The following is a 15,779-nucleotide window of genomic DNA, read 5'->3' as shown; positions in this document are numbered from 1 at the left end:
TTTTCTCTAGTTTCATTAATTGATAGTCATCTGAAATGGCAGTCTATTTTTTAACTGGCTAGGATGAGAAAACCTGAGTTGTATATTCAGAGATCATGGAAATCAACTTTATGTACTATAAAGTTTTGTAAGGGACTAGATTTTCCTATTAATTTAGGACCCTTTTCTGGGCTTTTCGTATTTGTCTGTCTTATGTGTCCTATCCCACCCAAGCTATTTTTCTAGGCTTAGTTTGCAATGATCACTTTGAAAGCTAATTTACTTGATTTTTAAAAATCTGTTTCCTTTCCTTTATAAGAAATAAAATGGGAGCTCAGTTATAGGGAAACATGCTGTAAAGGTACAGCTTCCTTTCATGATACTATATTAGCCATCAATCATAATATTTGTTTCCAATTTTTTGGTCATCATCATTTTTAATTTTTAATAAAGACATAGAAAAGCCATCGGATTGCATTAAGTTAATAGTATCTGGAACTTGCTCCTCATTCTGAGTGTACACTATTTCCAGCAGGAAGCTTGGAGAGCATCCTATTCCCATAGTTTTGGGTAAAAACAGCAGATACGTCATATACACCTTGCAAAACCACTGTTTGACCTAATTTAATGACCAAACACCTTGCAACTGGTCTATCTTGGGTGGTTTTTTCCCACAGCTCTATTAAGGAACACCTAGTACTACGTTTAATTTTTGGTTTGTGTAAGGCACAGATTTGGTTCTCCAAGCTGCACTGAAATGGAGTTTAGTATACAGGCTATTTATTATGGAATGCCCCTAAATCAGCACCTGTGGAAGGAAAGGAAATGGGATGGAGCAGAGGGTGAGAAGCAATGCAGGGCCAAAGCGCCCCAGTCCGCTCAGAGGGAAGGGAGCTAACAGGCCCCTTGAGAGTTGTGCTGAATGGCAGGAGGCGTGGCTCTGAGCAAGGTCACCCTTTAGCTGTTAAAGTCCCTGCAGAAGCCAAGACAACTGAAGGCTGCTTAGTGAGAAGCATCCAGTGCCTTTCCTCAGAGAATCTACTAATGCATTTCCAGGGCCACCACAATGCATATTTTTCACAATAGGGGTCAACTTCAGAAAAGGATACCTTGGTGAAAGTCACTTAGAATCATCAGAATCAGCATGTATTGAAAATGATGGCACTTCTACTTTCAGTATATTTTTATTTTAATAGCTAGAAAATCAGTTTTCCCCCTTCATAAAGCCATTGTCTTGTAGAAGTGGATTCAAATCATGACTTTTTCTCTCAATAGCCAGACCAATCACTCTGTACCTGTCAATGAAAGGTATGGGACAGGGAGGGGGAGTGAGTGACTTTAAAGTATGGTTCACTGCATTGGACCATATGGTCCACCCAGGGCATGGGTGGGGACCTTCCCTGTGCACAAACTGGCCCCAAGGGGTCGATCCTTTCTTCTTCCAAAAGGTGAGCAACACCCTTAGCTCTTTATTCTGGAAAGTGATGACGGGTCTCTCCTCACTGATAGCTACAAAATGCATTATCAAAGTTACCAGTTTTGTGTTCATATACTAAAATTAATGGAGAAATAGAATTTGAAAATGCTCATTGGCAGAGGAAAAAAAAAACTGCACCTAGTAAATTCAACTGATGAAACTAGTTGAGAGTTAAAAAATGATTTTATTGATTTATACTAAAATCAGGTATCCTTCCTAAAACCTTTGGGAATTCACATTATTTGAGGGAGTTAGGCCCCAAAGTTAGAATTACTGAGCTTTGGAAACCATTTTTTAATTCCTTCAACCAAAAAAACAAAGTTAAACTTTTCAATTAGCAATAATCGCGCCTCAGATAAACCTCATTGGCTACGATACTTTTTCCAGCCTGATATAAAACTCTTGCAATTGGCTGTGGCAAGATTCACCATTTGTAAAGTATAGAATTTTAAAAATACGTTCAATTTCATTTTTTAATTAACATATAATGTATTATTTGTTTCAAGGGTAAAGTATAAAATTCTAATAAGTATTCAGGGGTGCCTGAGTGGCTCAGTCAAGTGACTGACTCTTGGTTTCAACTCAGCTTATGATCTCAAGGTCCTGGGATCAAGCGCTGTGTCAGGCTACGTGCCTAACACGGAGTCTTCTTGCAACACTCTCTCTCCCTCCCCCTCTGCCCCTCCACCCTGCGCTTGCACACACACACACACACACACACACACACACTCTCTCTCTCTCCCTAAAATGAAGAAATCTTTAAATTAAAAAAAAAATAGAAAAAGAAAAAAGTATTCAATTAATGGCAGCTATGAAATTTGCTCCAGAAAAAGTCTCATCACAAGGTCATAGTAAATATCAGCAAACAACCAGTCTCAACTCAAAGCTTTGTTCTTCAGCCCTCTCCCTGGAGTGAGCCACTGCTCCTCCATCATTGACAGAAAGACAGATCCTCCTCCTGTGTTGAAGAATTTGGTAAGGTACCAAATAACACAGCTGCAAAAAAGAAAGAGCTTGTATATAGACTAGAAATAAACCATTTCATTTAGTTGCTTTACACTGTTAAACCAAAAAGGGTATTTATTACGGCAAATAAAACACAAACATTTTGTTTGCATTTCTGGTTTTAAGATTTCAACAATGACCCCAAAGATTTATGTGATGTAGCAATTGGCTAACTGGCTAAGAAGCAAGCCTAGATATTACCTTTAAGAACACAGAATTCTAAAAAACTTCTTTTGGAAAAATATCCCTAAATGGAAAGCCAATTGCTCTATAAATTGCTTTTGTCCTTTATTTATAGACTCAGAGAAAAACTTGAAATACTTGTTTTAGTTTCCGAGGGCTGCCATAACAAAGTATCACAAATTAGATGGCTTCAAACAACAGAAATGTATTCTCTCAAGAGTTCTGGAGCAGAAATCTAAAATCCTGGTGTCAGCAGGACCATCCTCTGAGACTCTGGCTAGAACCCCCTCCTTGCCCCTTTCTGACTTCTGGTGACGGCTCTCCATCCCTGGCATTCCTGGCTTCCATGACTCCAATCTTTGATCTGTTGTCACACGGTGCTCTCCCTCTGTGTCTTTCTGTACATGGCACTTTCCTCTTATAAAGACACTAGATTAGATTAGGGACCCAGCCCAATGACCCCATCTTAACTTCATTTTATGTGCAGGACTCTATTTCCAAATAAGGTCACAAAACAGGTACGGGGGAGGGGGTAGGACTTCAACATCTTTGAGGAGAGGACACAATTCACCCCATGGCGAAGCTCATTTAAGCTTTTCATCTATTTTTAAATATATTTTATAAGAATAACTACATGGTAACATGGTTTCTTAAATTTGGGGATAAAGAACTTATGACAGTCCAAGTGACATCTGCTATAATTTTGTTAAGTACACAGTTCCAAAAGAACTTCAAACTTTAAATATTTCAACTTAATTCAGTTTGGTACAAATAGCAGTGTCCAATTTTAGAGAAATATTAACTTCACACCATAAGCTTTAATTGTCAATGACACTTTTATTATAGTTAATTTATAATTCCCATTTTTCATGACAGTCAAGCTTCCTCAGAGAAATAAACCAGAATTGTAAGAGCAGGAAACACTGTAAATATTCTTTCTCACGTGATATTCAAGGCTAAGTATCTATTCCACCACATTAAAAAAGCTGATGATATACACTTTGGCAGTTTCCAAGAAACACTGGTCAATCCATAATTAAACCTCAGTGCAGCAGTTAACACCTGGGCACCTCCTCATGCCGTGAAGATTGCTTTAGGTGCTGAAAGACAACCCGGCTAACTCAATAAGCTTTAAAAATACATATTTAATACTTATAATATTATTCATGGAGTTCTTGGCAGAGTTAAGTAAGTATTTTGAGGTCTCTATTGCTGAGAAATTTGAGGTTCGTGTTGTCTCTTTTTCAGTCCCAAAAGCTCCGTTTTGAGTTCTCCAGGCTTTGGTGGAATTTCAGGTATTGTCTATCAAAAAAAAAAAGAAAACAAAAAGGATAGATGCCAGTGCTGCCTCAGACTGTAGTTCAGTGTGACCTGAAAGAAAGGAAAAAGGAAAAAAAAAAAAAGGGCACAAAAGTCCTTGTGCACTCAATGATGAATCCTTATTAGGAGAGCCTGCGGCCCATGTCAGTCTGTTTCTAACCCGATACTTACAGGACTCGACTGTCCAGGCTGTGTTTCCAGTATTGCAGGACTCACAGAGGGAGCGTTTAGATCAATATTAACTGACAGATCACAAATCTTCTTTTTTCTAAAGATTTTTTTTTATTTATTTGACAGACAGAGATCACAAGTAGGCAGAGAGGCAGGCAGAGAGAGGGGAGGAAGCAGGCTCCCTGCTGAGCAGAGAGCCTGATGTGGGGCTCGATCCCAGGACCCTGGGATCACAACCTGAGCTGAAGGCAGAGGCTTTAACCCACTGCACAACCTGAGCTGAAAGCAGAGGCTTTAACCCACTGAGCCACCCAGGCGCCCAGATCACAAATCTTAATAAAGCTTTCCACAATCTGAAATTCATTCCTGCACTGTTTACTGAGTCTCTACCATGTGCCCGGCACAGAAAACAAGTATTAGGAATCAATTCGTTTTGAACCAATTTCAAATCAATTTGTTACTGTTCAAAAACAATAAGGGTCTAGGGCACCTGGGTGGCTCTGTGGGTTAAACATCTGCCTTCGGCTCAGGTCATGATCCTGAGGACATGGGATACAGTCCTGCTATTATTCTTACGATGGAAGATTATTCTGTCCTAAAAGGAAATGAAGTACAGATATATTTGACAATATGGGGCAAACCTTGAAAGCATGCAAAGGGAAAGAAACCAAGTCACAAAAGACCACATGTTATATGATTCCATTTAAATGAACCTGTGTACAAGAAGGTGTGGACCTATGTTTTCATTTCTTTTGGGTATAAACCAAGATGTAGAATCACTAATTCCTATGACTCTATGTTGAACTGTTTGACAACGGCCAAGACTGTTTCCCAAAGCAGCTGTACCATTTTCCATTCCTAGCAGCACTATATGATGTTTCCAATTTCTCTGCATCCTCACTGACACCTGTCATGAGCTGTTTGGGTTTTCTTTAATTATAGCCATCGCAGTGGTGATGCAGTGGAATCTTATTGTGGTTTTGATTTGCATATCTCTGATGGGTAATGATGCTGAGCATTTTCTCATGTGCGTATTGTCTGAAAAGGTGACTTCTAACAAAGATCTACATCAAGGAGGATGAGAAAACCAGCCATGCGGCTAATCTAGGAGTGTTTCAGGCAGAAGGAACCACAAATGCAGAGGACTTCAGGCAGAAATGTGCCCTTATGTGCAGAGAAACCAAGGTGGTCAGCAGCGCTGGTATAAAGTATTCAATGAGAGGTCAGGAAGGGATGACGAAAGAGGAAAAACGGGTGCAGAGATGCACAGTCCCTGGAGAGTTCTGAGCAGAATGACATGATCTGACTCAAGCATAAAAAGAAGACACTGGGGGTACCTGGGTGGCTCAGTGGACTAAGCCTGCCTTCAGCTCAGGTCATGATCTCAGGGTCCTGGGATCGCGCCCCGCATCGGGCTCTCTGCTCAGCAGGGAGCCTGCTTCTTCCTCTCTCTCTCTCTGCCTGCCTCTCTGCCTACTTGTGATCTCTGTCTGTCAAATAAATTTTTAAAAAAAGAGAAGAAGAAGAAGAAGAAGACTGTGGCTTTGTTGAGAAAAGACTGCAGGGGAGCAAGGCAGGAAGGTAGAAACAGATCAGGGAGCCATCACAGAAACTGAGGTGAGAGGTGGCTGACCGTGGCTTGAATTGGGTTGTAGCAGCGAACGTGGTAAAAAGCAGTGAGATTCCAGATGTACTTTTCAGATCAAGCCAGTGGGATCTGCTATTATGTGTAGTAGGAGAGAGGTGTTAAAGAGGACTCCTGGGCTTTGGCCTGAACAACAAGAATGATGGAGTCACCATCCACAGGGACAGGCAAGGCTTCAAGATGAGCAGGTCTGTTGGAGAAAAAGACCAGCAGCTCAGTTTTCAACATGCTCACTGCACATCCAAGTGGAACTGTTTGTCATGATTCAGAGACATATCTACTTTTTTTTTTTTTTTAAGATTTTATTTATTTATTTGTCAGAGAGAGAGCACAAACAAGAGGAATGGCAGGCAGGGAAGAAGCAGGTTCCCCGCTGAGCAGGGAGCTCGATGGGGCTCGATCCCAGGATCCTGGGATCCTGATCTGAGCCAAAGGCAGATGCTTAATGACTGAGCCACCCAGGCACCCCTAGAGGCATATCTATTTCTACCAGCTATCAGCTTACACGGTGAGGTCCTGAGGAAAGGGGCCGCACCGTAATTTCCTCCTTATTTCTTACAACCCTATAGGATGCCCCTCATTATAAAAGGCAGGCAAGGGGCGCCTGGGTGGCTCAGTGGGTTAAGCTGCTGCCTTCGGCTCAGGTCATGATCTCAGGGTCCTGGGATCGAGTCCCGCATCGGGCTCCCTGCTCAGCAGGGAGCCTGCTTCTTCCTCTCTCTCTCTGCCTGCCTCTCTGCCTATTTGTGATCTCTCTCTGTCAAATAAATAAATAAAATCTTTAAAAAAAGGCAGGCAAAAAGACTGTGCTGAATGAATAAATCAACAGACTGTGCTCAGGACCCTTATAAGCTCATAAAATTGGAGAAATAAAATCTTTGCTCAGATTATTTTACATAAAACTGCAAGATTAGGGGCGCCTAGGTGGCTCAGCTGGTTAAGCATCTGCCTTTGGCTCAGGTCATGATCCCAGGGTCCTGGGCCTGAGTCCTGCATCAGGCTCTCTGCTCAACAGGAAGCCAGGTTCCTCCTCTCTCTCTGCCTGCCTCTCTGCCTACTTGTGATCTCCTATAGCACTTCAATCCCTGAAGTTCAAACACCTTGATCTAGTTCATTTTACTCTTTTATCTAACAACTAATTAATCCTAAAGAAATAAAATAGTTTAGGGGCGCGTGGGTGGCTCAGTGGGTTAAGCCGCTGCCTTCGGCTCAGGTCATGATCTCAGGGTCCTGGGATCGAGTCCTGCATCGGGCTCTCTGCTCAGCAGGGAGCCTGCTTCCCTCTCTCTCTCTCTGCCTGCCTCTCCATCTTCTTGTGATTTCTTTCTGTCAAATAAATAAATAAATAAATCTTAAAAAAAAAAAAAGGAAATAAAATAGTTTAGGAAAGAATGTGGGGTTGAGGTCAGGGTCACAGGAGAGGTAGGGAGCTAAGGGATGTGCTTCACAGCACAATTCTCATTTTGAAGTGGAAATGACTTTCTAAAAAATCAGTGATGGGCGGACACCTGAGGGGCTCAGTTGGTTAAGCGGCTGCCTTCAGCTCAGGTCATGATTCCAGGGTCCTGGGATCGAGTACCCTATCGGGTCCTTGCTCAGCAGGGAGTCTGTCTCTCCCTCTGTCTGTCTCTCTCTCTGACAAATAAAATCGTTTTTAAAAAATCGGTGATGGGGGGGCACCTGGGTGGCTCAGTGGGTTAAAGCCTCTGCCTTTGGCTCAGGTCATGATCCCAGGGTTCTGGGATCGAGCCCCACATCGGGCTCTCTGCTCAGTGGGGAGCCTGCTTCCCTCTCTCTCTCTGCCTGCCTCTCTGTCTGCTTGTGATCTCTGTCTGTCAAATAAATAATAATAATAATAATAATAATTTTTTTTAAAAAATTTAAAAATCGGTGATGGGAACTAGAGCAAAAGCCAGAGTACCCTATCTGACAATTTCCTACCTTAAAACTAGTACTAGGACATTCCCATCCCTTTAGTATAAGAATGAATGTAGCTTGCTTCACCTTCATTAAACTGTGTAAACTAATTAATGTAGAAGGGATGCTTTTCTCCCCAGGGTCACAAAAGGAAATTATATGAAGTCACAAAGCCCTATAAATTACAGTATACACCTGAAACTAATATAACCCTGTACGTTTACTAACTGGAATTAAAATTAAAAACTTTAAAAATTAATAAAAACATAAAATACAACAGCATGATTCAAATTTCTATAAAGTATATACAACTGCCCACTTACACACACAGAGGTACACACTTGGAGAAATCTGAATTGCCAATACAGTACAAAGCTAAAATGACAATTCAATTTTTCTTTTTAAAGATTTTTTTATCTATTTGAGAGAGAAGAATGAGTGAGAGAGAGCAGGAGCACACAGAGGAAGAGAAAGGGAGAATCAGCCTCCCCGCTGAGCAGGAAGCCCAATTCAGGGCTTGATCCCAGGACCCTAGGATCGTGACCTGAGCCACAGAAAGCAGTTCAACCAACTGAGCCACATAGGTACCCTGACAAGTCAACTTTTATTAAAAGACATGAGTAAGGGACAGGCAGGGCCAGACAAGGAGAGATCAATAGGGGGCTATGTGATCGGGCTCACAAAAATCCCCAAAATGTGGAGATGTAAGGAAACCAGAGATAAAGGACCTCCAGACCACCCGAGGTGGGAAGTCGTTTTATGACAGTCTCCTGTGGTCAACAGAAAAAAACAGACCCTTAGGTAAGCCATTAAAGATTCTATCACTAGTCCTTAATCAGTAGCGCTGCCTGTAGAGAAGGCAAAAAGATTTAAGCTCCCTGCTTAGCCTTCAAGAAAAAAAGCGACCCTAAAAGCCCTCAGTGCCAACCTTATCGGGACCCCTCTCTCACTCCTGAGAGTTTTTTCTGTACTCTTGCTTAATACAAACTCTCACTTTACTCACTCTTTGTCCGTGAGATTCATTCTTCGACTCCATGAGACAAAAACCTAGCTCTCCTACTTCAGAAAAACAGCACTTTTATTTACCAAATACATTAAATATATAATCAATTTTTAAAAGACTAATAAGTTTACTGACTCAAAGGTTAACAATATCAGCAGAGGTTCTACTAAATAGCAATTTGTGTATATGTGAGTATTTCTGGAAACAACCAAAAATGAACCCTTTAAAATGAGTCCTGGGACACCTGGGCAGCTCAGTAAGTTAAGTGTCTGCTTTCAGCTCAGCTCATGATCCCAGGGTCCTGGGAAGGAGTCCTGAGTGATGTGCTTCTCCCTCTGCCTGCCACTCCCCATGCTTGTGCTGTCTCTCTCTCTCTAACAAATAAATAAATAAAACCTTAAAAATAAAATAAAATTATGTGGTAAACAAAGGCCAAAGAAAAATTAAATTTTCTTATTACCTATGGCCCACTGACAAGTCCTTGAAACAGGCAGTGTGACATTCCTCTAGGGATTCATCTGCTTTGAGTTACTACTTTGCTAAGGGCAAAAGGCAACCCCAAGATCCTGTCAGTCTACTTTAACGCATAAAAATTCAAACTTTCTTTATCCAAGATACATGTTAGCAATCATCCCCCAAGCATATGACCCACTGATATATAAATAAGGAGTCTCCTGACCGAGTTTTTACTAAGTAATAAATGACCTTTCCCTGACGATACCTAGCCCCCTCAGGATCCTGGAAACTTGGTTTCCAAAATACCTGAGAGGTTTACGGTATCCCTAACCACCTCCCAACTTGAAAGTACATAACAGACCACTCCTCATGACCCAGTGCAGCTCCTCCTGCCCATGGATCCTGTCTTCCTGCTTTAATAAAACCACCTTTTTGCACCAAAGACATCTCAGGAATTCTTTCTTGGCCATCGGCTTCAAACCCTATCGTCTTTGCTACATCACTGAGACTGCATTTTTTGAGTAGGCCTTCAATATTAAGTAGATTATAAATTAAGGAAAAGAGGACCAGTAAAAGTAATGCAAAAGTAAATGGAGATGTGGGGTGCCTGTGGGTTAAGCCTGTGGGTTAAGCCTCTGCCTTTGGCTCAGGTCATGATCTCAGGGTCCTGGGATGGAGCACCGCATCGGGCCTTCTGCTCAGGGAGAAGCCTGCTTCCCCCTCTCTCTTTGCCTGCCTCTCTGCCTCCTTGTGATCTCTCTCTGTGTTAAATAAATAAATCAAGTCTTTAAAAAAAGAAAAAAAAGTAAATGGAGATGCAAACGGAAGCGCAAGCAAAAGCACACTTTGTATTCCAGGACAGAACATCTGCCTTGAGTCCTTGCCTCCATTCTAATCCTGAGCAGCTTAGCTGGTCAACTAGAAAAGGCATCCTTAACGCTGCTCCCTTAAGACAGCACTGAGCATTCACTCTAGGCAGCTGTCATGGTTGAGTCTGGACTCCACCCAGACCTTCTAGCTGTAATGACTGAAAGACGCCAACAAAGGCCAGCAGTTGTTACAATAGTGACAGTCATTGCTAGAACAAGACCAACAGACACAGCAAAAGAACATAAATTCCTTACATGTTAGTGAAGCATCCAGCATCCTACATGTAGCCAGTCAGCCCGCCTTCAGGGCCCTACAGAAGTACCCCACTGCTGATATCTGTGCCCAATCAAAACCAAACCTCTTCCCAAGGTCAAAGAAGCTGCTGGTAACAACCTCGTGTGTTCCTTCTTATAATGAGATGGGTGAATCAAAGGTCAATTTCCCAGGGGCAAATCACAGGTATTCCTTCCTTTGTAATGCCCGCTTGATGTCTATTCCTCAGGAGCTAGTAACTCAACTGCATTTTTGTGGAAGGTCCTTACCCATTTTTGTCTCCACTAAGTAACCCTGACATATCCCTATAACTCAAAAGAGAAGCAGTCCCTGCTGGTAAGAGCTACTTCAGCATTATTTGTACAAAAACTAGATACCACCAAAACGTCCATAGGAGATTAAATAATATATGAAACATCCATATTATAAAATGCTATTCAATGATCAGAAAGAAAAAAGGCTGTTGATATAAACATGTGTCTGTTCATATAGATATTAACCAAAAGAAACAGGTTACAGAGAAATGTGTATATGAATTCCTATTTCCATGGGGGAAAACACCCTGTCTACAGTGCGTGTGTGTGTTTGTGTGCACGCAGGAGCATGTGTATCTTAACAATAGTAAAAGTCTGCAAGTATACACCAACCAAAAAATGGTAGCTACTTGAGGGTAGCAGACTAGAGAAAGTTGGGTGTGGGAAGCCCTAGATTTTCACATTCCACTCTACATGCCTGAATTCAATCTGAATGTTTTACAAAGGTGCGGTACTACCTCATTAACAGGATCAAAAAATAATAATAATTTAAAAAGAAACACTGAACAGAAAGCTTGGGCTTCAAATCCCCAGGAAGCTATGTGACCCTGGGAAATCACCCTGTCTTCTGAATCTCAGTTGCCCTGTCTGAAAACAAGAATAAACACCCCCAAAACTGTAGCTGACAGCTGAAATTAGAAAGACCAATGGATGGTTGTCTGTGTCACCCCTCCAGAGTCCAGGCAGAGATGACTGTTCCCACACTGTGCTCCAACCAGTCTACTCAACGCCTGTAGCAGAGCACCTAGCAACGTGCGTGTAAAGATTTCCACTGCACTTCCTTGCCTTCATCTCCGCAAGACCGTAACTCCTCAAAAGCACCTCTAATTCCCAGTTCTAATTCAATGAATGCTTAAAATGCTAAAAGTTCGTTTAAATTTCTGCCTCCTTGAACTGCCTGTATTTCCTCGTCCTTCATCCATCTAATATTTATCAAGCATTTACTATATTCTAAGCTCTTTTCTAGGCTACTAAGATCAAGGGTGAACCAGGAAGGTCCAGTCCCTTCACGGGGATTACATGCTGGTGGAGGAAACAAAGAACATGTAAACAGACAAAAGGAATAAAATACTTGCAAACTGTGACAAGTCCTCTAGGCAAACAAAGGACTGGGACAGAGTAACAGAAGGAGGAATCCTTTAGGAGCTGTCCAAAGCGCTCTCACTGCTGGAGGAGGTATTTGAGCAGACTGACGTTTTCAAGTAGGAACCCAACCCAAGATCTGGGAGAAAAACATTCCAAGATGAGAAAAGTTATGGCAGTGAGATGGGGACCGGCCTGATGAATGTGGGACACAGCAAGGAAACAGGGTGGCTGCAACAGTGGGAACAAGGGGTAAATGGTAGGAGATCAAGGCCGGTGGCAGCCAAGTGACTGGCTGTGTAAGACCCGTGAATGAACAGGCCGGGTGCTGCTCTAAAGGCAATGCAATGCCACCATCAGGCTCTACGCTCAGGGCAGATGGTCCTTCTAATTCCGTTTTAAGATCGCTTCCGCCGCTGGGAGGAGAACGGAGCGGTCCAGGGGCCAGGAAGCAGGACCCTCCGGCACTCACCAGGTCCGGCCGGTAGTACCTGTGCACCACTTCGGCGCCGGCGCACATGCTCAGGAGGCTGGCGGCGAACATTTTCAGGTAGGTGGCCCAGGACACTCCCGCGGGCATGCTTAGGGGGTGCTGCACGGGGAAGAAAGGCGGGCAGTGTTACAGGGCTCCCAGGTCAGGACGAAACCATGCCGGGAAACAGGGCACACGGCAGGGGCGGGACGGGGTCAGGACGAAACCGTGCCGGGAAACAGGGCACACGGCAGGGGCGGGACGGGGTCAGGACCCCCAGATCGTCTCCCACCCTGCGCCCCGTGGGCTCACTTGGGACGCGAGGGCGCCGAGAGGCCGAGCGCCCGCGCGCAGCCTCAGCCTTCCCCGGGCTCTCCGTGTGGAGGCTGGGCCCGCGCAACTCAAGGGCAGCTCCTGCGCCGCAAGCGGAAGGCGCATACCCTGTGGCTTCCCCCCGCCCTTTCAGACTCTAGCAGAACAAATGCACACCACACTCCCCACGGGCCCTACAGGTGCGCCCCGAAACCCCGTACCGCAGAACGCACTGGCGAAGGGAAGCGGGTCAAAGGGCGAGCGGAAGTGCGCCCCCGGGTCGCAGCAGACAACCTGTCGGCGGAACCGAAAGTACAGGGCCTGGGGGCCGCGCCGGGCCGGAAAGCCGGGGCTGTGCCGGCGCCCGCTCGGGCACGTGATCCCGGCCTTCTTGGGAAGCGCGGCCGGCTCTTTTTTTTTTTTCTTCTCGTCCCCGCCCCTCCCCCCGCCTCCCCCAGTTCCCAGTGCTTTCCCAGCCTCCGGCGCTCGGTGCGCCCTTTACTGTCCCTGTAGGACTTCCCTGGCAGACGTCGAGTCTCGCAGCTGGCAGGACTCTTGCCTCGTGCGTCCTTTCACGCGCCCAAGGAAATTGCTGGCGTTTGCCTCCTTTTAGGAGCGGGAGGAGATTGCACTCCGACTAGTGCTTCCCGGGGGTGCAGTTCGAGCGCTGTCCGTTCTCGTGCCGCCGCGTTTTGGGGGCCCGGAAACAGCCACACTCACCCGGCTGTTCCTACTGGTGCCGCTGGAATAAAAGAAAACGAAGTCGACCTTGTTTAATCTATGCGTGTATGGATGGTGCTGTGACTATGGATTTTTTGTTGAGAAAAAGCTAACTCGGGACTAAATTATGAAGGATTCGTGTTGTATGTATAACATGAATCATGATACACTCACCTTTTTAGACGCTTTTATGGAGGTGTGTTGACATTAACGACATATTTAAAATATATATATGATGAGATTTGACATGTGTACACCTGTGTAACCCTTACTACAAGCAAAATAATTAACGTATCTGCCATACCCAAAGTTTCTCTATGCCGCTTTCTACTTCCTCCCATGTTGTCTCCTCTGGATCTGCTGTCACGATAGATAAATTTGCATCTTCTAGAATGTTATGTAAATGGAATTAAACCATACACTATGTAGCATCTTGGTCCGGCTTATGTCATGCAACACAATTATTTTGAGATTCATCCACATCGTTGCACGTACTCACTTTTTACTGCATTCACTTTTTACTGCGGAGTATAATTGTAACACAATTGGTGTATCCATTCACCTTTGGTGGACATTTTGGTTGTTTCCAGTTTGGGACTTATAGGAATAAAGCTGTTGTAAACAGTGAAGTGTACCAAAAAGTCTCCCATACAAGCCTGTAAACATATACTTCCATTTCTATTGAATACTTTCCTCGGAATCGAATGGCTGCAGCATGTAGTAAATGGGTGTATAATTTAAGAAATTGCCAAGCTATTTCCCAATGTAGGTATACAGTTCAAATTTCCAGCAGCAGTTTTGAGACTTCCAGTTCCTCTCCATCCTCTTCCTATACCTAGTCTGGTTAGTCTTTCTCATATTAGGCACTCTGGTAGGTTGGTAATGGTGTCTCATGACTAATGATGTTGAGAATACTGTTATAGGCTCGTATTTTCTTTGGTGAAGTATCTGTTCAATCTTTCATCCATTTTTAATTGGTTTTTATTATTTTAATCATCTATATATTATGGTCTTTTATCAGATAGATTATGATCTGCAAATATTTTCTCCCAGTGTATAGCTTGTCTTTAATTTTTAATAATCTTTTGAAGAGCAGAACCTTCTAATTTTAAGGAAGTCCAATTTTTAATTTCCTCTTTTATGGATACTTTCGGTGTGCACCAGGTCACACCCCCCATGAAACTCGCCCTGCCTGCTAGCCCCACATCAGGCTCCACACTGAGGGGAGTCTGCTTGAGATTCTCTCTCCCCCTCTCTCTGCCCCCCCCCCCACACTCATGCACATGCTCTCTCTCTCAAATCAATAAATAAAATATTACAGGAAACCTTTCTGGACTATGGTCCTGAGTGGTTGGAAAAAACAGAGAAAGAGAGCAAGAGAATGGGCTGTGTTCACTCATTCAACAAATATTCACTGGACACCCACCATGAGTCAGGTACCTAAACAGTACCTAAAATGGACAGAGCATCCATAAAAGTTCTGAAAAGTTGAAAAATATTGGAAGTTTCATTTCAGCAATGGATATAAGACAAATTAGTCATTCTGTATTTACTCACAGAAGCCCTTTCCTGGACCCCAGAATGAAGACACATGAAGCACGGAGCGATAGTCATTCCCAGTCCATGTTACATTAGTGAGAAATAAACCTTGGTTGCTGTAAACCACTGAGATTGAAAGAGCCCTTCAACTACCTCCATTCTGACCACAGTCCCGTATTTTCTAAATGATTAAAATTTTCTTTCCAGTTTATCTCTTAACTCAGCTAAAGACTCAGCAGGTAATGCATCCCATGTTGGGAACCGAAAGTACCCCTCAAGCAATAGGGACTACCCTGATGCCAGCAACACCTAGCATGACTGACCTAGGGCCAACGATCAACCGGAACTTTATGGCCCACCTACACCTACCCACAGACCTTTGTTCCACATTCTCCCTATATAAACCTAGAAGTATTTTCAGCGGTTTGGATACACAGTCATTGGGACTTAGTCTGTCTTCCCAGTGTTGACTTCACTGAAATAAATTGTTTCACCACCATTTCTCTCTCTGCCTTTGGATTTTGTCAGTGGTATGTGACCAAATCTGGTCCCTTTGGGACTCCCGGAGCCAGGTGCTCTTGCACCTAGCGCCCCAGTAACAAGATTTTGTAGTCCTTTGTTATTGCAGCCTAACTGGGAAAAATTAATACAGCAGCCATGTTTTTCATCATGCAAAACAGAAAAACAGAAAAGCCTATCTCCATTAAGAGTTTATTTATTTACTTGCTTACTTATTTGAGAGACAGAGAGAGAACATGAGCAGGGGCGGGAGCAGGGGAAGAAGCGGACTGCCCTCTGAGCAGGGAGGGGAGCCAGGGAGCCAGACCCAGGGCTCCATCCCAGGACCCTGGGATCATGACCTCAACTGATCAGGCAGACACTTAACTGACTGAGCCACCCAGGCGCCCCTCCGGAAAGGTGAGCTAATAAAGTCCTTGTGAAACAGCAGTGACAACTTGAACACTAATGAAACAAAAACTAGCTCTAAGAGCCATTGAGGCATAAAACACAGTGGCTAGTCTGTAAGATAATAAGGGAGC

At 43.7% G+C, this 15,779-nt stretch overlaps 1 protein-coding gene across 3 annotated transcripts; it reads right to left on the bottom strand.

Moving 5' to 3' along the window:
• Positions 1-3,461: 3,461 nt before the first annotated feature.
• C12H12orf73 (chromosome 12 C12orf73 homolog) lies at positions 3,462-12,723 on the bottom strand. 3 transcript variants are annotated; one of them, XM_044227808.1, is made up of 3 exons: positions 12,714-12,723; positions 12,169-12,288; positions 3,462-3,946 (listed from the first exon to the last, which is right to left on the bottom strand). In XM_044227808.1, exons 2-3 carry the CDS (start codon positions 12,274-12,276, stop codon positions 3,851-3,853), a joined length of 204 nt encoding a protein of 67 aa, XP_044083743.1. In that variant the 5' UTR covers positions 12,277-12,288; positions 12,714-12,723; the 3' UTR covers positions 3,462-3,850. The 3 variants fall into 3 exon arrangements, with proteins under 3 accessions (XP_044083743.1, XP_044083742.1, XP_044083741.1); XM_044227807.1 differs by having other exon boundaries at positions 12,702-12,720; XM_044227806.1 differs by lacking the exon at positions 12,714-12,723 and adding an exon at positions 12,481-12,572.
• Positions 12,724-15,779: the final 3,056 nt, after the last annotated feature.

Source organism: Neovison vison, chromosome 12, assembly GCF_020171115.1.
Source record: "Neovison vison isolate M4711 chromosome 12, ASM_NN_V1, whole genome shotgun sequence".
Classification (NCBI taxonomy): domain Eukaryota; kingdom Metazoa; phylum Chordata; class Mammalia; order Carnivora; family Mustelidae; genus Neogale; species Neogale vison.
This window is presented reverse-complemented; position numbering and strand designations above follow the sequence as displayed.